The 22,777-nt window shown below is 42.2% G+C and overlaps 1 protein-coding gene across 3 annotated transcripts in view; it reads right to left on the bottom strand.

Moving 5' to 3' along the window:
• Positions 1–22,777, bottom strand: part of EP400 (E1A binding protein p400) — a 3,509,270-nt gene that overhangs the window by 613,634 nt on the left and 2,872,859 nt on the right. For all 3 annotated transcript variants that reach the window (XM_044065578.1, XM_044065569.1, XM_044065563.1), the window contains 2 exons: positions 13,557–13,602; positions 13,372–13,472 (listed from right to left, as the gene is read on the bottom strand). In XM_044065578.1, coding sequence (XP_043921513.1) covers positions 13,372–13,472; positions 13,557–13,602 — 147 coding nt within the window. The remainder of the gene's footprint in view (positions 1–13,371; positions 13,473–13,556; positions 13,603–22,777) is intronic.

Here is a 22,777-nt window from a genome sequence, read left to right on the forward strand (position 1 = left end):
GTATCTTCTGCAATTTTGTCTGACAGGGACATGCAGGTATGCCTCCTTGAGATCCAACGTTACTAGCCAAGCCATCTTGCCCAGCATGGGAAGAAGATGCTGTAGTGTTAGCATCTTGAATTTGGGTACTTGCAGATAAGTGTTTAGAATTGAGAGGTCCAGAATGGGTCTCCAGGCTTTGTCCTTTCTGGGGACTAGAAAGGGTCTTGAGTAAAATCCTTGTCCTTGCTCCTGTGTAGGTATCTGTTGAATGGCTCTCATGTCCATGAGAGCTGTAATTTGTTTTTGAGCCTCTGCCCATTGATTTGGTGGCAGGTTTGGCATTCCTTTTATTCTTGGTAAAATGTGAAAGTGGAATCTGTATCCTTGTGAGACAATATTTAGGACCCATTTGTCTTTTGTGATGATGTGCCAGTTGTCTGCAAAAAGTGCTAATTTTCCTCCCAAGGGAGCTGCCAAGAGAGATTTGCTTGGCAGTCTGAGGGTTAAGTCATTGTGTTTGTCTTCTGTTAGGTTGGGACCTGTCTTCTCCTCCTTTCTGGGTTGTGGTACTCCATTGTCGAGGCTTGTAAGGGCCTTGTGACTGACCTCTGCCCCTTGGGCGTCTGTATTTGCCCCTCTGTGGTCTGTCAGAAGCTGGAAAGGACCAGTTTTTTGTTGGCCAATTTCTGCTGAAACGAGGGGGTTGAACCTGTAAAAAATCCTTGACCGTCTGCATAGATTTTGCCTTATCCTCCATTTTCTTTAAAACCTCTTCTGCTTTTACACCAAATAAGACATCCTGCTGTAGAGGTGCATCCAATAACTTTGCTTTAACATGATCAGGTAAGGTTTGTTCTTTTAACCAAGCATGCCTACGTATGACAGACCCAGTCACTGCTGCTCTACAGGAAGCCTCCAATGAATCAAATCCACATTGCAAAGTATGTTTTCCCACTTGTTCAGCTGCATGCAACAAATCTTGCATTTCCTTGAAATCAGGCTGCTCTGAATGTGTGACCATTTTTTGTTTTAAATGAGACATCAGGTATTGTTGATATTTCAGCATGTGAAACTGGCAATTTAAGGCCCTCATGGCTAGAGTAGCTGAGATATATACTTTCTTTCCCCATCTGTCTAGTGCTCTGGAATCCCTTTCAGAGGGTACAGGATTTTTAGCAATAGAGGCCTTGACCCCTTTGGGACCCTGGAAAATGGTTTCTGGGTCAGCAACAGGGCTTTTATATTTTGTGTGTTTTGTGAATTTGTGAGAGTCAGGGACTCTGTAGTATCTGTCTGATTTGGCTGGTGCAGGCGGTAGAGAGTCTGGGTTAAGGCTAGATTCTAAATAAACATCGTCCACAATGTCTAGCACGGGTGGAATAGCCAGTGGTCTGTGCTAGGGTAGTAAAAGGAATTCTCTGAGCCTTTTCTGAGAATCAGAGTAATCCTGGCCTTCCCAGTGGAAATGTTCCCTCATGCTACGTAAAATTTCCCCAAAAAAATAGTCTTCTGGGGGAGATGCTGAGGGAATAGACTCTTCAGCATCAGAATCTTCATAAGGGGGAAAAGAGTATTCCTGTTCCTCAGAAGAATCTGAGGAAATTGAGACCTGGTCAGAGGAAGTGTAATCCTACTCCTGTCTTGGCCTTTTATCAGGAGGGGATGGGAACCCCTGATAAGGGTAATTAAATCTTCAGCCATCTTAAGCATCTGTTTCTTAGGCATGGGGCCTTGTACTGGAGACTGTTGTACAGTCTTTTTTTGTTTTTAAAGGAGTTTTCAGCTTTGCACAGGATTTAATTGGTGAGTGTAGTCGGTCTGAAGACATCTTCTGCAACTGAAGGCGTTTCGACTGCACCAGAATCACCTTCAACCCTGGAGTCGGAAGGGGCTAAAGATGAAGGCTGTGGAGGCCTAGTAATCTCCGCTTGGGAATCGGAAGCCGTATGAGGTTCTAAATCAGCGGTCGTCAGGGGCTGCGTAAGCGCCTCACTAAAAAACGGAGAACCGGCGATGGGCCCAGCAGAGGCCTCGGAGTCTGGTTTGGGTCTCAGCTGCCTGTCCTTATCCTTGCGTTTCTTATGCATTCCAGTCGTCGGTTGCTCCGACGGCATGGTATAATTAAATTTCCTACCAAAATAATGTTGGGCGAAATCAAACCGATGTTTTATAGTTCGTTTATTAAACCTAGTGCAAAACCGACAACCTGTGTCGTCGTGGTCTGGGCCTAGGCAAAGAATACAATAAGAATGGAAGTCCTTATGAGGTATTTGCTTCCCACAAGAAATGCAATTGTTAACTTTTTCTGATATCGGACTGAGGCAAGAAAAGGTTCCCCAACGGGGTACTTAGCTTTATTGAAGACTTCGGTCTGAAATTCGATTTGAAAATCTCAGAAGTCGGCCGACCGCTTCTGCTTCGGGCACCGCGCGGCAAGAAAGACTGAAGAAAATGGTGTCGGATGCCTCTTATATACCCCTGGTGCACTGACGTCAGGGGAAGAAGCGACAGCAACCGACGCCGGACCAAGACTTTGGAACTCTGGCCGACTGCAGGACCGCCTGACGGCAGGATAACCCAAGTGTGATGACTGCAGCAGTGTAACACAATGAACATCTACCGTCCTATCAGTCTGACAAGCTTGATCTGCAAGGGCATGGAATGCATTATCGTGGAACTTATAAACAAAAACATTGGCAACCTCCAAACACTGGACTCCACCCAGTTCGAGTTCGTGAAGGGCCGATCTTGTCTCCTGAATCTGACTGACTTCTTCGAATCAGTCTCCAGAGCTGTGGACGAGGGTAAGGCGGTCCACACAGCCTATCTGGACCTCGCCAAGGCCTTCGACACCATCCCCCACTCTGGAATCATAGATAAACTTACTAAGTTGGGCATAAACCCCTACGTCACTCGATGGGTTGCCAACTGGCTTACTGACAGAACCCAGACTGTAAAAGTAGCCGACTCCAAATCCAGCTCCAGACAAGTGGAGTACCTCAGGGTTCAGTCCAGGGACCACTCTTGTTTGGCATCTACTTCTCTGAAGTACAAGCCAACACTAAGGGACTCTGGCTAACAAAGTTTGCAGATGACTGCAAACTGGGAGCCATTATTGAATCCCCAAATGATGTGGATATTCTACAAAAGGGCCTAACAAAAACAGATGCCTGGTGCCAGAGCCATGGGCTCAAGCTTAATGCCAAGAAATGTATAGTTATCCCCTTTGGAAAAAAACATGTACCAATGAATTACCACATAGGTGGCAGTACACTAAACATTGAAAGTGTGATGAGAGACTTAGGGACACAGATGGACAGTGGTCTCACTTTCGATAACCACACTGCCACAACAGTCAGGAAATCCTTCTATGTGGCACACCTCATCACTAAGGGCTTTTCATCCAGAAAAACGGAGGTCATTATCCCACTGTACACATCCCTCATTAGACCCATTATAGAGTATAATGCCCAGTTTGGTATGAACCTCACAAGACATCTGCAACAGCTGGAAAAACCACAGAAATACCTTACTAAAAAATAACAGGCCAAAAACAGATGCCATATGCTGACCGTCTAAAAAAAAAAAACTCCAGCTATACTCTGTGGCATATCGTCTACTCAGAGGCAATCTCTGCTTAACATACAAGGCCATGTCAAACCCTGAGCTGTTGGACATGCTCCACTTAAAGAAATCCCAATCCCTCAGAGCCACACGCTCCAGGGATTTAAACCTTGTCATCACAATGAACAAAACATGCTGTAGGGATAGGTTCCTGACCCAGAGACTCCCCATACTCTGGAATAGACTGCCCATACATGTCAAGCAGAGCGCCTCCTTGGCCCTCTTCAAAAGGAACCTTGATGACTGGATGGGCGATAGGAAATTCACCCCGGGGATCATGTCAGTCGCCCTGCTATACAGGGGTCCAGAGAAGTAAATATTGTGGGACGAAATATCCAGGGAATTATTACGGCTAAGCTTGTATAGGCCCTAGGGCCGATAGCCTAGTACCAACCTATGAACTATGTTGGCCACTAGAGGGGGCATCAACATTTGGGAATACAAAGACAGAAGCTGACAGCTGGGCATTGACAAAGACGTACATTGCTAGGGACAAGTCTCTCAAACTGTCAAAGGAATGGCAGGGTGTTTAAGGCCTCACAGTCTCTGCCCAAGGAATCTTCATTTTTAAGGCTTATCCAGCTTACACTGGTACTCTGAATGCTTGCTTATACAACCAGTGCACCACATTTCTTGGGGAGCGAATGTATAGATGATGCTTGCCCTAAAGACAGTAGCATTCTACGATAAAAGCAGGTATTTGAGTTGTGATCCATAGAAAGTAGGCTTTTCTTATTACACAGAACAAAAAACTGGCAACTTTATGCATGACAGAACCAACACAAAGTGGCAATCCTTAGGTGGAATTTTTCATTAATAGGCACACTCATTTGTGATCTTTTCTGATAAATCTATAGGGAGATGGTGAAATCATTCCCCCCTGTGAGTGTGCTTATCCCAATGTCGATGCAACACCTGAGATAATGGAGAGAAGGCTATCTGTAGACAATGCTGTATGGAACTGCACAGGTTAGTAGTCTGTAGAGATTAACAAGTAAAATGTAAAAGAGATTTCATTTTACAATTTAAGCTCCACCAATAAAACTTTGAGTTCTTCTGAATTAGAATTCAAGAAGCCTTCCATAAGTTACTTTTTTCCTGATGGAAAACAGACTATGAAAAATTATGATCAGTCTACTATGCTTTTCTTAATAAATTTCAAAGCAGCAGCTAAGAGGTGAAATGCTTGGATGTCTATGCTCCACACCACTTAAAGTGCTACAGAAAATTGCAGAAGAACATGCCATGACGACTGGAGGTTGGGAAATGCGTATACACAGTAGTTACCTGCTACCATGAGAATGCCTTGAAGACTGCATGCTGAATGTATCTAATAATAATAATAATAATAATAATAATAATAATATCACCACGAAATTAAGTTACTGAAGCAAATACTTGTCTAAATTTTTACAAAAAAAAAAATGCGGATTCCAAAAAGAGCAGCTGATGGGAAGGCTTGAGTTGATGTCAGTGGCTGAACACCCAAAATAGGTCACAAAATTACAAAATGCAATGGTCTCAAAGGAAACACTGCTGTCCTGCCTCCTTCTCACATCAAGATTTAAAAAAAAAAAAGGAAAGTTATGTACTTACTACAAAGGTAGATATTTTTCACCTATTTTCATCTGGCTCAACATGCGGGTTTGTCAGATCTGGTTGGACAGCGCCTTATACCAGAGTGCTGCATCCGACAGCTCTAACTCCTCTCCTACTCACAGTTCCCTCCACCTAGTTGGTTTACCTCAGATAAAGTTAGTTGGTTATTTCCATAATGTCCCTAATAATTAAGGAAAAAAAGGGAAGCCAACATTGTCCACTATGAAATGAGATGTGAAACAGGAAAAAGACAGGGTCTTATCAAAGTCTGATCGAGCCCCAAAAGATGTAAAATAGCAATTTGGAAGAGGGAAGGAGGGATGGTGAACCAGACAAAAACAGGAGAGCATGGAGCTATTGTTATGCTAACTACGTAACTTTCATATCTGATGGATGTTTATTTTCACCTGATTCAGTGTGTGGGACAGACTTCCAAGTTGCCTAAAAAGGGCCAGTGTGGACACAAGGAAGCTCATTCCTGAGGAAGGCAGAGCCAAAGTATGCACAAGCTCTGGACTGCACATCTAATTTGTAATAGAACACAAAGGTATGAGCTGTAGGCCAAGTTGCTGCGGCACGTATGTCACCAATAGGTACTCTTTTTTTTGCAAATGCTGCTGGAGTTGCCATCGCTTTAGTAGAGTGAGCCTTGGGCTTAGAATGCACAGACAACCCTCTTGCCTTATAAACACAGGAAATATAATCTGCCAGCCACCTAGAAAGCATGACTTTTGATGCAGGTTGTCCCGGGTTTTGTCTTGGAAAAGGAGAAACAGAGCTGGTTTGATTTTCTGAAGTACTTTGTATAATGTAAATAAAATATGAGCTGTCTATGGAGATCTAAGGTATGGACGGTGTGTTCATCATCGGTAGAAAAGTTTGGAAAGAACATGGGGAAATCAATTTGTTGATATAAATTTGTTTCTGATGCCAGCTTTGGAAGGAAGGAGACGCATGTTCTCAGTGAAACTCTATCATTGTTGAAAATAAGGAAGGGTGGCTTGCATGAAAGTGCGTGCAGTTCTGAAACTCATCTTGCTGAAGGGGTGGCCTAATGGTTAAGGTGTTTGCCTTACAAACACAAGGTGCAGGGTTTGAGTCTGACAAGGGATAATTGGCTAGGCTTACAATGGCTTGCAAGGGCAGTTAGCCTAGTACTAACCTACGAAGAGGGAGCAATCAGAAAAATAGTCTGCGAGGAGAGAAATATTAAATCTGCTAATGCTGCAGGTTCCAAGGGTTTTTGGGTCAATGACTGTAGTTAGAATACAACATCCCATGGTGGAACTGGATCTCAAACAGGTGGTTGCAATAAGAAATGTTATTTGAAGGAAAGCTTTGGTCACCCTAAGTGATGCAATAGACTAATCATTTTGTCCTATGTGAAAATTTGAGATGGCGGCCTTCAGGAATTTTATAGTAGAGTAACTGGAAGCTTGCAAAAAAGTTCAGAAAGAAAATTCAGTATTGTTGAAAAAGGGGCTAAAGAAAGTGACTAAACCCTTCAAGGATGCCCAAATAGAAAATCCTTTCCATTTGCAACTGTAAGTCTATCTGGTTGATTCCTCCTGGGAAGAAATTATTTAGACTACTGGAGAAATAAGCCTAACATCTCTGGCTATCATTAATATTGGAGAAACCATGACGTTAGTTTCCGGGTCTGCAGATCCTGCAGAGGCATCCCGTAGAGGTGACTGAGTAGCTTTGGAGTTGGATCTAGTACCCATGGTGGATGCAAAAGGTGTGGCCAAATGAAGTAAAGCTATACCTACACCAAGGCCAAAAAGGGGACAATGAGGATTACCCTGGTCTTGCACTTCATAGCTTTCTGAGTGAACTTCATAAAAAGAGGAATCAGTGGAAAGGAGACCTGGGAGCCAAAAATGGACTGCAGCATCTCCCAGTCACTACACCTGTGGAGGGTTCACGGAAAAATAACTGCTGCATTTATTGCTGAGGTAGGAAGCAGAGAAGACAGAGCAAAACTGGACCCAGTGGCTGAAGATCTCTGTCATCACTGTCTGAGAGACTACTCATGAGGTAATAGGATACTCCTGCTCAACCTATCTGTTAATATAGGCTGGCATAATGTTTAAGGAGTTTACCTTACAGACACAAGGTGCAGAGCTTGACTCACACATGGGGTAATTGGCTAGGCTTAAAATGGCTCACAAGGGCCGTTAGAACAGTACAAATCTATGAACCTATACTGAACGTCCCAGGAATATGCATTGCCACTATAAAGTGGTGTGGAGACATCATCCACTGCCAGATTCATATGACCCTTCTGCACAGAGGGCATAAATGTGTTCCACCTTGTTTGTTAATGTACCAGACCACTGACATCGTGTCTGTGTGAATGGAAGTCATACCCTTGGGAAGGAGGTTCTGAAAAGCCTGCAGTGCTACAAAAGAACTGCCCTCATCTCCAAAATACTGGTGTGAAGTTTGGCCTCCAGTGATGACCACATCCCTTAAACTATCTTCCCCTAAAAATGCCCCCACACCCTAATATGAAGGATGCCGTTAAGGGATTGTTTAGCTTCAAATCTAGAAGCTAAAGGAGAAATAGCTGATAAGTGGGCTAAAGGGTCTGTCCTATATTACTGATAGAGATGTAATATACCAACAGTACAGCTGTGTAAAGTCTTACCACAATGGTAGAGGTCCCTCTCTTCACTGTTGCAGTATTCATTATAATAGGGATCCCCGCCAAGGGAGGTCTAATGTCTGGACAGTATAACAGAACCTTTAGGTTGCTTTACGGTACACTGTACATCACACATATGCTCCTTATGTAGCATAGGGCATAAAGGTGACGTCCAGACATACCATCCTCAGAACTGACAGCCACAGTAGAAACACCAGTCCAAGGAATAGAGTAGTTATCAGTACATCCACAACAAGAAATGGACCAGCGAGGAAGGGAGAAAATAATCCAACAGTGAAGAGAAAGATATCTACTATACTATGTAAGTCCATTTCCCTGTTGCAGTATTCATTATACTGAGGAGTGGCAAAGTTCAGGAAGAAGACAGGGAAGAGGAAGGACCAGAAAAGCTCTCTAGGAAGCCATGAAGAATGGCTTTAGCAAAACCAGCTCTAGTTCTGGAAATTCCATCCAACTTGTAGTGCTTGGTAAAAGAATGAACAAAAGTCCAGGTAGCTGCTTCAAGAACAGAGTTAATATCCAAACCATTGAAAAAAGGCACCAGAAGAAGCCACAGCTCTAGTAGAATGAGCTTAACAGAAGAAGGAAGGCTCTTACCATGAAAGGAATAACAAAAAGAAATGGCTTCAGAAAGCCAAGGAGAAATAGTTTGCTTAAACACAGCCAATCCTAAGGACCTAGGATGAAAGGAAACAAAGAGTTGATCAGATTTATGAATAACCTTAGTCTTATCCAAATAAAATCTGAGTTGTCTATGCACATGCAAAACGTGCAGCACCTTTGAACTGGCAGATTGCAGAGAAGGGGAAAAAGTGGGCAAATGAACAGAATGAGTAAGAGACAACTCATTCACTAACTTGGGCATAAAAGAGGGATTAGTAAGAAGGGACACCCTGACCTTATGAAGCCAAAAAAAGAGGCTAAGCCATAAGGGCGTGAAGTTAAGATACCAGTCTGGCAGAAGTAAAGGCTAACAAAAGTACAATCGTCTAGCAGCAATGCTGCAAGGAAGCTGAAGTTGCAGGCTTAAAATTAGGTTGGTTCAATTTTTGTAAAACAAAATTAAGATCCCCAGGAAGGAGGAACAGGCTTCCTGGGAGGCCTAATATGAAGGACGCCTTTAAGGAATTATTTAGCTTCAAATCTAGAAGCTAAAGAAAATAATAAAGCCAGACAAGCAGAAATAGCTGATAAGTGGGCCTTAACAGAAGAATAAGCCAACCCACCACTGAACAATTCACACAGGTAAGAGAGAATCCAAAGGAACATCCACAGAAAGTGGATCCAGGTTATGAGAAAACCCAATCACCCACAATGCCAGCTGAAGAGTGGGCAGGTGAGGGACACATGAGAAATCCCTTGCCTTGTGTGAGTAGGTCCACCCTGTGAGGTTACTTGTGATGACTGCCCTTGGCTAAATGCAAAAGTTTGGGAGAATCCTGTTGTATTTTGAACAGTACTTTTGGAATGAGGGGAAAGGAAGGGAAAGCATAAAGAAACCTCTCCTTCCAAGAAAAAGGAAATCCCCTTCCAAAAAAGGGAGGGCGTCTACCTTCCAAACCAGAGGACCTGGGACTCAGGCTCAAAATAGTGGAAGTTGTCTGTTCAGAGGGAAGGCAAAAAGATCCATTCAAGGAGTACTCCACTGGTGGACAATATCTACAAACACATCCCCATTGTAATGAATACTGCAACAGTGAGATGGAAGGACATCTATGTGATTCCTGCATACTTGAGTAAGCCGCATTCTGGTGAAAGGGGGGTGAAATTTCTGTCACTACTGTAATGCCAGTGTCCAACGCAGGACTCACATGGCATCTTGCTAATGGGACCAGTATAACAGCACAGGCCATCAGCCCTAAAAGACACAGAATGAGTGGATATTGTACCACTTGATAAGCTATGGACCTTAATGACTGAACTCCTGCAACTGGGAGTTTCACAATTTGTTGGACTGTGTCTATCTGGCATCCTATAAATTCTATGTTCTACATGGGAGGCAGTTTGCTTTTCTTGTGGTTGATGGATATGCCCAGTTGATTTGCAAGAGTGAGAACAGTTAGGAGTCAATCATCTAAACATAGGAAGCACTGGATCCCCTGCAGTTGCAGACAAGCTGCTATAATTGCCATAAGTTTGGTGAACATCCGAGGGGCTGTGGTGAGACCAAATTGGAGTGCTCTGAACTGAAAGTGAATGGCTCCCCATTGGAAACAGAGAACCCTCCTTGAGCACCTCTGGATCATGATGTGATAGTAGGCATCCTGGATATTGATAGAGAACATCCAATCATCCTTCCTCAACAGAGGTTAGTCTGTTTGACATAGTGATTTATTGCTAAGATCCAATATCTGCCTGAGGTAATCTGTCTTTTTTGGAACTAAAAAGAACCTGGAATAACCTTTAAATCTTAACTGGTCTGTAGGGACCACCTAGATGACTCTTTTGGTAAACAACTTTAACACTTCTGATGCTGCAGATTCCAACTGATCGGGCTCCATACTGGTAATCTTTGATCTTTTCTTTGGGACAGATACAATGGGTATGGTACAGACTCTGGAGATTATCCTTAGCACCATGAATTGCAGGTTACAGTTTGCCAGGCTGAAGGGTGTAAGGCTGCGTATCCCCCAACTGCCTAGAGTGCAGCAGTTGGGCCACCATTTAGGGGCAATGGTAAGATTTCTCAGTGAAGAGGCCATGGAAACTTTGGTTCTGTGGTCCACCCCTCTCTCTCTCTCTCAGGCAGCATCTGTTCAAATTGCCTCTGCTTGGGGATGTCTATCCCCAGTAATGTCCTGGTGAAAGCCTTGGGATTTTTTGAGTCACATTTTTCTACACCTTCTTTGACTCCTCGAAAAGAATCTCTGAGCAGTAGAAAAACATATTCCCATGGCAGACAAAGTCTTACTGTCCTGCTCACTCCTGGTAAGTGTTTCCTTTACCTTAGGCTCAAACAGGGTGGAACTGTCATAGGAGGCAATGACAAAGGATGCCTTGAAGCTTGCATCAAAATTGCATAGCTGCATTCTGGAATGGCATCACAAGGTAATACTTGAACCAGTTGCACCTGATGTACCATCAGCTGCGTTTGATAGCAGCTGCATGGCCACATTTGATGTACACTGCAGTGTAGGGATTTGGGCATCAGCTGTCTTTTGGACGTCCAACAGTAAGCTACCTGAAAGAGTGCTGAAAAGCTCCTTGATGAAGTCTCTTTGGAAACATGTCAGGTGTGCTAGGTAGATCACCACCCGAAGTGCAAAAGTCACTAATCCATAGGTCCATTTCCCCAGTCTGTCCAATGCTCTAGACTCTGGCAGCTACCTGGGGGGGGGGGGCTTTTGACCAATGCTTCCCATCTTTCAGGGCGACCAGGATTTTGTCCACTGTTTTCAGAATGGGCTCTGCCACATCAGGTTCCTTCCAAGCCTTCTGAGAGATGAGATCTATTAAGGTGTGAAGAGGTAAGATCACCCAGGACATTGATGGGCCAAGACCAAAAAGCGTCAACGAACAAGGACTCATCAGAAGGAGCTTCTGTGGACCATCCACAACTCACCCCCCCTTCATCAATTCCAGAATATCCCCAAAGGTGAGCTCCCTGGGGGTAGAACAATTTGATTTATTTATTTATTTTATTTTACATTTGTTAACTGGGATTGTCTGACTGAGCAAAAGCCCTTTTTCATTAGAGGCCCAGAGAGAAAAGCTCCAAAACATAATTACAAAAAATATAATCATTACAAACACAGTTAACATTATAATCATTCATAATAAAACTTGTAGAACAGTTATTATATATATGCAATTACAATTATCTGTAAAAATGTTATGAATACTGCAGCAGAAGGAAAGGAGATAGTGTTAGGTAAAAAATGATGAAGTAGACTAGTTTAAGTTGTAAATGTTTTGGTATAGAGGAGAAGAAATGATGGTAAGACAGAGGAAGTTAGGTTTGTTATTTAGTGAAGGTATATTCAAGGAGGCTGAGAACAGCTACAAATCCAGTGACTTTTTAAGTACTCTTTAGTGGCTAGTTTGAATACTTTCGGATGTGAAAGTGATCTAACTTCTTGTGGGAGTTTATTCCAAGCAATAGAGGGATGGTAGCTGCATGTGATGGCTCCTATTTTGGACTTGGGCTTGTAAATTTGTAAAAGGTCTTGGGTGGAGCTCCTGAGTCTTCATCATTTAAGTCCATGTCTTCAGTGACAAACTTGCAGACCTTTTATTCGACTTCTCTATCCTCCTCTCTTGACTTTACTTATATCTTGTTTATCCCTGTGTCTATCTTGGGATCGCTCTCCATCTCTCTTGCCTTCTTCTTATCAGTAGATGAGAGAAGTAAAATGTAATTTGGCTTCAGAGGACATTGTGGACCCTTGTCTTAGGGGGTTATAGAAAGCCTTTGAGAATAAGTTTCTCCCTTCTATCTTGAAGTGCTCTCAAACTGCAGGCAGTACAGATGTTGCAACTATCCTAAAGATATGCCTACAGGATGAACACTTCTTGAACCCAGTGGAGTTGTCAGGCATCAGAACAACAGTACTACTAAAAACTATTCCAACAATAAATTTCAGACTACACTATAAGACAATTACTTGAGAAATTATACTACAGGAAAAAACACATTGCAAAAAAGCACACTAAGGAGATAAACTATAAACTACTGACTATACATGTAGACACATGAGAGTATCTCTACAAAAACCTACTAGAAATTCTAACATAACACACTACGTAAGCTATGAAAAAAGTTATGCACTTGATCTAAATGTTCTACCCACACTAATTCTAAGACTGATTAAGACCTAACACTACCTAACAAAATTTTTAGGAAAAGGTGGAGAAAAGAGTCAGTCAAAAAGGCTTTCACTTACTGTGAATGTGCAGAGCCCTCGGAGGACCTGGTCAAACAGGTGGCAAATGAGATCTGAGGTAAACCAGCAAGGTGGAGGAAACTGTGGGTAGGGGAATAGTCAGATCTCTCAAATCCAATACTTTGGTATAAGGTGCCATTATCGGATTCGACCAAATCCAATAACCCACACAATGAATCAGATGAAGACGGACATCGGGTCCGCAGTTTCTTTTCTTGCTGAATTAAATGAAACCTACTTAAAAAATAAACAGCTATAAACAGTCACTGCTAATACAAACAAAATTACTGCACTCTCTCCAACATTTTTTAACAAAACTCAAACCAAGGTAAACACAAAGTTACCAATTAACAAAGATAAAAATATCAAAGATGCCAAAATCTACTAGCTGGAAAGAAGGTGCAGTGTGGAATACGTTAAGAGCTTTTTCTTCTTATGCTGAAGGTGTTTAAAAAAATGGGAACATGAAATGTGCTTACAATCTCTTCCTTAATTAAATGGTCACACTATAGCCCAACAACACAGAAAAAATAATCAGGTATCTAAACTTAAAAAAAAATCAAAATTTTAATAAAATATGGTAAAGTGATGTATTTCTTCCAGTTTACTCACTGTTAAAGACGCAGGTTGGACTGGAGATGCAAGGCGTTTATTAATAGGCTGAAAGGTAGTAGCCGGTACACCAGTAACAATCACATTTCCACTTACAGCAGCTGTATGATAAAATAATGTGTATTAGAAAAATTCAAAACATTTTTGTTTCTAATTTTCAGTTATCTTGTTTTAGCAAAGCTTACCAGTTTGTAGGCTTGCTCCAGAAACTGCAGTTTTCAGTGTTCCTGTCTGCAAAAGTAAAAAGTAAATATAATAAAAAAATAGACTTGTATACAATAACAAATACACTGTATGAAATGCTTTCTTATTTCCAACACAATCAAAGAAACTATAACAAATTTTAAATACTATGGGATGTGGCCCGACCCTACAAACAGATATGTGTAGTGCCTACTCACTACATTAGTTGAGTCATGTAAAGAAATAAAGCCCTGACTACAGCCCAGGAAACCTGGGTTGAAACAGTAGCTCCAAGAGTTTGAGGTGATGGCAGGGAAGGATGGAAGGGGCATGTGTCCAGGAGTACACAATGTGTTATGATTTCCCTAGTCCAGACTGGGGTAACTACTGCAAAGAGGTACTGTGGGTAGGTGGGGCAGCTTGCTGACATCATCCCTTGGTGGAAGTGAGGGGAGATTCATCCAAATCAGCCACTGCATCTCCCATCCTATGAACACTGCCAGCAATACGCAAGAGGTGGGTTTTATGTAGCAACAGGATACTGTCCAATGATGCTTCAGTCTCTTCACTGGCCCTGCCCTGCACTGCAGAAAGTCCAGGGAGATAAAAGAGGGATACGTTGACCCTGTGATCAAAGAGAACACCTCTTAGCACATGAATTAGAAAAGGGCCAAAATCAGTGAGACAGTTATGGCTTGTGATGCAAAATTCTTGCAAGTGGACTGTGTTGGTGAGGTTTGTTTTCATTTATATAAATGTATGACTGCTTATATCGTAAGTGATAGTTTATTAAAGATGTTTCTTGTTTAAAATAAAGGGACAGGAATTGAATAGTTTATGTAATTTTGTTTAGGTTATATGATATGTAGCAATATATGCGAAGTATAATGTTTGCTAATGTGTGAATACAGTCTGAATACTTTTGTATAAATGGAAATTTGCCTAGGTTACAAGTGATAATTCAGTAAAGGTATGTTTAAAAAAATCAGTCAATCAGTGACAGAGTTGAGAAGAATAACAGGTTTGCATTAGCATGCAATTTCTGAAGGATATAAAGTGTAAAACTCAAGTGCCTTGTCATTAATCAATGACTACAATCATCAATGATTTGCCAGAAAACCGCAAATTTTTAGAACAAAAATATGAGGCAAAATTTTGGACATCTCAGAGGTCTGACAAGGAGAGACACAAAGGTCATCTGTGTGTAGAAAAAACTAATATATTTTATGTGTGTGTGTGTGTGTGTGTGTGTGTGTGTGTGTGTGTGTGTGTGTGTATATATATATATATATATATATATATATATATATATATGGGTCTACTTCTGTTGATCAAAAGTTTGTTCTTTCGAATAACAGAAGTACAACCTCACTTCAGTGAAAGTGTACTCAATCGAAAGTGCACTTTCATGAAGTGCAGTTTTGCAAACACCGGTTCACCGAACCGGTCATAAAAAAAAAAACAAAAGCAACACTGCATCACCGAAGCACTGTACAGTGGGAATAAGGAAATATACCTGTTTCCCCACTGTAGTGCGATCTCGGAGTTAATACATATATATAAGTAGCGGGGGGGGTGGGGTGAAGAGGTGCTTTTTGTAGTATTTTTTATTTGTTTTTGTGCGGTTCGGTGAACCGGTACTCACAAAAGTGCACTTTTGCATACATGGGGTCATACTTCTGTTATCTGAAAGAAAGTACAGTTTTGTACCTACCATAAATGTAGATGTCCGATAGGCATGCATCTGCAGTCCTTACAAATGGGTTGTCCTGTCGTCAGGCAGCCCTTCGGTCGGCCGGATTCCAAAGTCTGGGTCTGGCCTCGGCTGGTGTCGCACTCCACCCGACATCATAGCGGCAGTTCTTCTGGTATAAAGGCATCAGCTGACGCCATTTTCCTCAGTGTTTCTTGCCCCAGATGCCAGGTGCCCTCTAGGAAGGCTAAATTTGGATAAATGCAAATGGTTCCAAATAGTAGAGAGCAAACAAAAAATAAGCATGTATGTACATATATACAAACAAATACACCATAATAGATTCCCCCAGCTAGCTACAAGATGGGCAAATACCCTAGGAGTACCACAGAGGGGAAGGAGGGTGGGTAATCCTGACTGCAGATGCATGCCTATCGGACATATACATTTATGGTAGGTACAAAACTGTACTATGTCCTTCAAGGATGCATCTGCAGTCCTTACAAATGGGTAGAATACCATAGCCAAACTGGGGAGGAGGAGAAATAGATTATGGTGTAGTTAAGATCCCTTGCAAAACAGCAGTGGCAAAACCTGCTCGGGATCTGGAGTATAAAGGTAAATTATAATGCTTGGCAAATGTATGCACGGAGCTCCAAGTAGCAGCCTCTAAAATGTCTTTGGTAGCCACTCCTCGTAAAAAAGCTGTGGTAGTGGCTGTAGCCCTTGTAGAGTGAGGCCTGATGTTTTCTGGAGTCTTCTTTCCATGGTAGGAGTAACAAAATCTAATGCAATTTCCTATCCACTTAGAGATTGTCTGTTTTGAAATTGCTTTTCCTTCCATTCCTGTTGCATATGCTACCAGTAGCTGGTCAGTTTTTCTATTGCTCTTGGTCCTGTCCAGGTAGTAACGTAATTGTCTATGTACATCCAAGGTATGCAGCAGTCTTTCTCCCGTTTTGTGGGTTGGGGAAGAATGTAGGTAGGTGGATAGCTTGATTTAAAGATACCCTGGAGACCACCTTTGGCATAAAAGTAGGATTAGTTCTCATGGACACTCTATCTTGATGGAAGATCAGGAAGGGCTGTACTGCCATTAATGCCTGTAGCTCAGATACCCTTCTTGCTGAAGTGATTGCAAGCAGGAAAGCAGTTTTCCATGATAAGTACTGTAATTCTGCTGTTGCTGCTGGCTCGAAAGGAAGGAGTGTCAACTTTTCTAGCACAAAATTCAAGTCCCATGCTGGCAATGGCGGCTTCCTGGGTGGCTTTACATTTTTAATCCCTCTCAGAAACTGCCTGAGCAGAGGATGTGAGAATACTGGAGGATCCAAGTTGTATTCTGCTGAAATAGCTGATGCATGAATCTTAATGGAAGAATAGGACAGGCCGTTGTGGAAGAGCTCTGCCAAGTATTCCAGGATGTTAGCTATGTTTACCAGTGACACATTCTCTCCTTTTGCAGTACTCCAAATGAGATATCTTTTCCATTTTGCTGAATAATTTTTTTCTTGTTGAGGGTCTGCGAGCCTCCAAGATAATGTCTTTAACCCTTTGAGATAAATCTGGGTTATTTGGTCTTATGCAATGTTCCAGGCAGTCAGCTGCAGTGTTTTCAGGTTTGGATGCAGGGTTTTGAAGTTGTTCTGTGTTAACAGCAAGGGAACTAGGGGCAGAGGCCATATTTGTTCCCGAGACATACTCCTCAGTAATGGGTACCAATGTTGCCTTGGCCAGTCTGGAGCTATCAGGATGATCCTTGGACGGTCTTCTTTGATCTTCAGTAGCACCTTGTGCATCAAAGGAAGAGGTGGGAATGCATATGCTGTCAGGTTTGTCCAACTGAAAGATAGGGAGCCCACTTTCCAAGCAAGTGGGTGGTACGTCCTTGTGCAGAATTTTTTCAGTTGGTGATTGTGTGGGGATGCAAATAAGTCTATTTCTGGCAGTCCCCATTTCCTGTAATGGTTTTGAAGATGTCGGATGCAGCATCCATTCGTGGGCATCCGAGGTAGTTCTGCTTAGGATGTCTGCTAGTATATTTTCTTTTCCTGGCACAAAAATTGCTTGTAGCTGAATGTTGAAGCTCAGTGCCACATTCCAGAGGTCCATTGCCATCCAGCATAGAGGGTATGAATGTGTGCCTCCCTGTTTGTTGATGTACCACATAACTGTGGTGTTGTCCGTACTTATCAGCAGTTGACCCTGTTGAAGAAATGGTCTGAATGCCTGAATTGCCAGTTTTACTGCCAGCATTTCCTTTTGATTTATGTGTAGGTGCAGCTGGTCTTGAGTCCATAAGCCTTGTATGCACTTGTCCAGCATGTGTGCCCCCCAACCGAGGTCTGAGGCGTCTGTTGTGATGGTCTGGCTTGGTTGAGTGCTGTGGAAGGGCAGTCCCTTGTTTGATTGACAGGTCTGGGCCCACCATTGGAATTCTTGTTTCAGGCATGGAATTATTGGAATTTGGGTTTCTAGGCTGTGCTTGTGCTGAGACCATAAATTCCTTAGGTACCACTGTAACTTTCTCATATGTAGTCTGGCATGTGGAATTAATATTATGCAGGATGCCATGTAACCCAGGGCTTGCAGGACTTTCCTTGCTGTTAGCTGGTTCTGCTTTGTTAATGCCATGAAGTAGAAAGGGAGTTGCTCCTGTTTTTCTACTGTCAGGAATGCCATTTGTTTTGTTGTGTCCAAATCTGCACCCAAGAAGGTTATCCTTTGGGATGGTATCAGCCTTGACTTTTTTATATTGACTGTGTATCCCAGGGCTTGTAGTAGATGAATGACCCTTTCCAAATCTTTTGTTAATTTGTTTTTGTTGTCCGCTTGTAACAGGCAGTCGTCCAGGTAAGGGTAAATTTGAATTCCCTGAAGCCTGCAATGAGCAATTACTGATGCCAGGCATTTCGTGAGTACTCTGGGCGCAGTAGATAAGCCAAAGGGCAATGCTGAGAATTGATAATGCTCTGATCCTGCAAGAAATCTGAGGTATCTTCTGCAATTTGGTTGTATGGGGACATGCAGGTATGCCTCCTTGAGATCTAGAGTTACCAGCCAAGACTCCTTGCCCAGCATGGGAAGAAGCTGCTGTAGGGTCAGCATTTTGAATTTTGGAACAATGAGGTATGTGTTTAAAGTGGACAGGTCGAGAATAGGTCTCCATTGGTTTTCTTTTCTTGGTACCAGGAAGAGTTTGGAGTAAAATCCTTGCCCTTGTTCCATAGATGGTACCCTTTCTACAGCTCTCATCCTTAGTAAGTGAGTTATTTGTTCTAGAGCTTCTGTCTTCTGATTTGGAGGTAGGTTTGGCATTCCTTTCTTCCTTGGTAGAGTATGGAAGTGAAACCTGTAACCTTGGTCTATTGTCTGTAAAATCCATTTGTCTCCTGTGATGTAATGCCAGTTTACTGAAAATAAAGCTAGCTTCCCGCCTAAGGGTGCCTCTAGTTGTTCCCTGGTAGGCGGTGCTAGAGCCAAGTCACTGTGATTGTCCTGTGGAAGTGGTGGTGGCTGGATCTGTGGCTGTACCTCGTTGGTTGTTAGCCTGCCACTGACGCCCCTGTAGGCACCTCTGGATTGACCCCTGCCTCTTGAGCCTATTCCTGCCTCTCGGAGCTCTGGCGGTGTCTGGAAAGGACCAATTCTTGGAAGGCCAGTTCCTGCTAAACCTTGGAGGCTGGACCTGCAAGAAATCCTTGACTGTCTGGACAGATTTTGCTTTCTCTTCCACCTTCTTCAGCACCTGCTGCGCAGGGAGCCAAACAAATTGAGCTTATCCATGGGAGCATCTAGGAGCTTTGATTTAACATGGTCTGGTAAGGACTGCTCTTTTAACCATGCATGTCTTCTGATCACTGTGCCAGTCATGGCTGATCTAAAGGAAGCCTCCAGTGCATCATAGCCGCATTTTAAGGAATGATTACTGACCTGCTGAATGTTATGTACCATTTCCTGTACAGATTTTTTGTCTAATGGTTCATCCGAGGACAGTTTTTTAGTTAATTGGTCTAACATAAATTCCTGATACTGAATCATGTGGAATTGACAGTTCAAGGCCCTAGCTGAAAGAGTAGCAGAAGTGTAAACTTTTTTACCCCATCTCTAAGGCCCTAGATTCCCTTTCAGAGGGGAGGGTTTTTTTGGTAGAAGAAGCTGCTACAGCCTTGGGTCCCTGGGAGATAGTTTCGGGATCTGCAAAAGGGGCCTTATACAAATGATAATGTGTGTCCGGAACCCTGTAGTACCTATCGGGCTTAGCAGGGGCTGGAGGAAGAGAATCAGGAGCAGTACAAGCATCATTAAAAGCATCATCCACAACAGTAAGTAATGGAGGAATGGCTAAAGGCCTATGCTGTGGCAAATGCAAAAAGGTTCTAAGCCTTTTCCTAGAGTCTGAAAAATCCTGGCCCTGCCATTGAAATTGTTCCCTCATAGCATGCAAGGTTTCCCCAAAAGAAAATTCCTCAGGCGGAGAGGCAGAAGCAATGGAGTCTTCTGCATCAGAGTCCTCATAAGGAGAAAAGGGGCCTTCTGGAGGGTCTGAATTATCTGATTCATCAGAGGAGCCATCTGAAGAAACTGGCTCAGGGGGCTCTACTCTAATCCTCTTCTCTGGAGGTGGGTGAGAGGCCCTGTCTGGATGTGGTTGGGATCCCCGGATCAAAGAAATGAGATCCTCTGCTAGACTAAGCATTTGTGAACTAGAGCTGGGCCTGTGAGAGGGGGTCTTAGCAGGCACAGTTTTGGTAGTTTTAGCTGCTTTAGCCCTGGCAAAGGCCTTAATCGACATGGATGCAGGAGGCCTAGCAGCTCCACGTGCAGGGGTAGAAATATCCAAAGGGATAGTATCAGATAAATCCTGCGAACCTGCAAGAGCAGGTGTGATTTCAGTAGCAGATTCAGCCTGGCTGGATGAGGCCTCGGTAAGTGGCAAGCTTTCGGCCGAAGGAAGAACCGTGGACTCGGTTTCAGCCGAAACAGAGACACTCGCGGTTGGCTTAACCACGGTTTCGGACGAAATCGCGGACCGCGAGTGTCGGTCCTTTTCCTTGCGTTTTTTAGAAATTTGCGTAGTCGGAGTATCCGACGGCATAATGTAAGCGAAATCGGAGCCGAAAAACTCTTCAGCAAATTCCGACCGACGTCTAAGTGTCCGTCGGTTGAAAGAAGCACAGGCTAGACAAGCTGCTACGTCGTGGTCTGGGCCTAAGCAAGGTAAGCAGTAAGAGTGGAAATCTTTATGAGGTATTTGTTTCCCACAAGTTAAACAGTTATTCACTTTTTCTGACATCGGCTCAGGCAAGAAAGAGTCCCCAATGGGGTACTTAGCTTTTTAGAAGTCTTCGGTACTTGTAGAAGTAATCTCTGGTTCTGACCGACCGGCACTTGCGAACAGCTTCTGCTTCGGGTGCCACGCGGCAAGAAACACTGAGGAAAATGGTGTCGGCTGATGCCTTTATACCCGAAGAACTGCCGCTATGACGTCGGGTGGAGTGCGACACCAGCCGAGGCCAGACCCAGACTTTGGAATCCGGCCGACCGAAGGGCTGCCTGACGACAGGACAACCCATTTGTAAGGACTGCAGATGCATCCTTGAAGGACATCAAGCTTTTGACAAACATAAATAGACCCATATATATATATATATATATATATATATATATATATATATATATATATATATATATATATACAATTTATATCACAAGATCAAGAGAGTAAAACATCGAATAGCAGAACATCGAACTACTAATCTCGAAAGCTGATAATTTCGAAAGCTAAAAACTTCGAAAACAGAAACCCTGGACTCTCATAGTTGGCCTTCCAAAACACACACCCTGACGTCATTGCGAAATGCTCCATATGCATAACGTATGCTACGAAGTACTATTTTATAGCAGCAAAACCACTACAATTGTATTACTATACAAAAACTGATACACATATTACCATATGTTCTCATTAAACATCATAACAGCATTAATATGCATTGTAATTACACACTACAAAAGTACACACTATTAAAGTAAGCCTTCCATGTTCACTTCCTGTGCGCTTAGCTGTGACCAAATAGTAACATGGCTGCCACTGCCTATCCAACTACTCCCGTAGTACTAGGGACAAAATATGACTGTGTAATGTCTCACAAAAAGTCAGAACCCTAACCCTAATGTCTGACCATTGCTATTCGGTGGTTCCGTTTGTGATTTGGCCGACCGTTGCTATTCGGGGGTTCTGTTTTCGATGTATTCAGCTTTCGAGATTAGTTCAATGTTCTCCTATTCGATGTTTTACTCTTTTGATCTTACGATATAAACCCTATATATATATATATATATATATATATATATATATATATATATACACACACATATATATATATATATATATATATATATATATACACACACACACACGTATATACACACAAACATATATACACACAATATATATATATATATACATACACACACATACATATAGATATATATATATATATATATATATAAATATATACATATATACACATATATATATAAATATATACATATATACACATATATATATAAATATATACATATATACACATATATATATATAAAATATATATATATATATATATATACACACATATATACACACACACACACACACACACGTAGACACACATATATACAAATACTATCTTATGCAACAGGTCAGTGATGCAAATTCCCCATCAGGGATCCTACTGGCACACTTCACGTCATAATGTGGTACATCAACCCTGTCAGAGATCCACAGTTTAACCTATAGACATTAAGCAAGCATACATGCAAAGGCAAAAGCATAAAAATATAACAACCCTAGCCACCCAGTGGTGAAAACATTGGTTTTAGGTAACTGTCATTGTTATGTGACATCGCAAACTCATGTGCAAAAATGGAAAAAGGGTTGTAGATGGATGGATATATACGTCTGTGTTATTACCCAAACTGTAGAATCGATTACTTCACAGAGAAATGTTTTGGCAGCTCCGACCTGACGCTACAAATTTTCCAGGTCTCAATGAGAATAAATCAATTTTTAGTGAATTAAAACTACAGGCTGCCAAGACTGTAATTTATGTTTTTTTTATATGAACTGCCTTTGCTTGTTGACTCGTGTGCATTACCTTGTCATGTCTCTAAAATTTTTGGCAGACTTTTCAGTTAAGTCTATTTCTGACTGGTGCTTGGTGGGGGTAAGTCCTTTGTACTACACTTTTTAAATGTGATGTAACTTGATTTTATTCACGGTTCTGAAGTCGTCTGGTAAGACAAAAGCGCTTAATCCTAATTTATTTGACATTAAATTTGTTTCTTTGTCTTGCCTACCTGGTCAGTTTCTTCCTTTTCTCTTTTGTTTTTTGTTTTTTTAACCTGTAGGAGGTTTACTGGGCACTAACAGATCAAACTGGAAGTCATTACTGTCAAAACCACTGACCAGCACTTTTCCACAGCTTCTACAGTCAGCCTGATTAAAATGGGTATCTAGAGACAGTG

This window comes from Protopterus annectens, chromosome 1.part0, assembly GCF_019279795.1.
Source record: "Protopterus annectens isolate FY-2018-M chromosome 1.part0, PAN1.0, whole genome shotgun sequence".
NCBI lineage: Eukaryota > Metazoa > Chordata > Ceratodontiformes > Protopteridae > Protopterus > Protopterus annectens.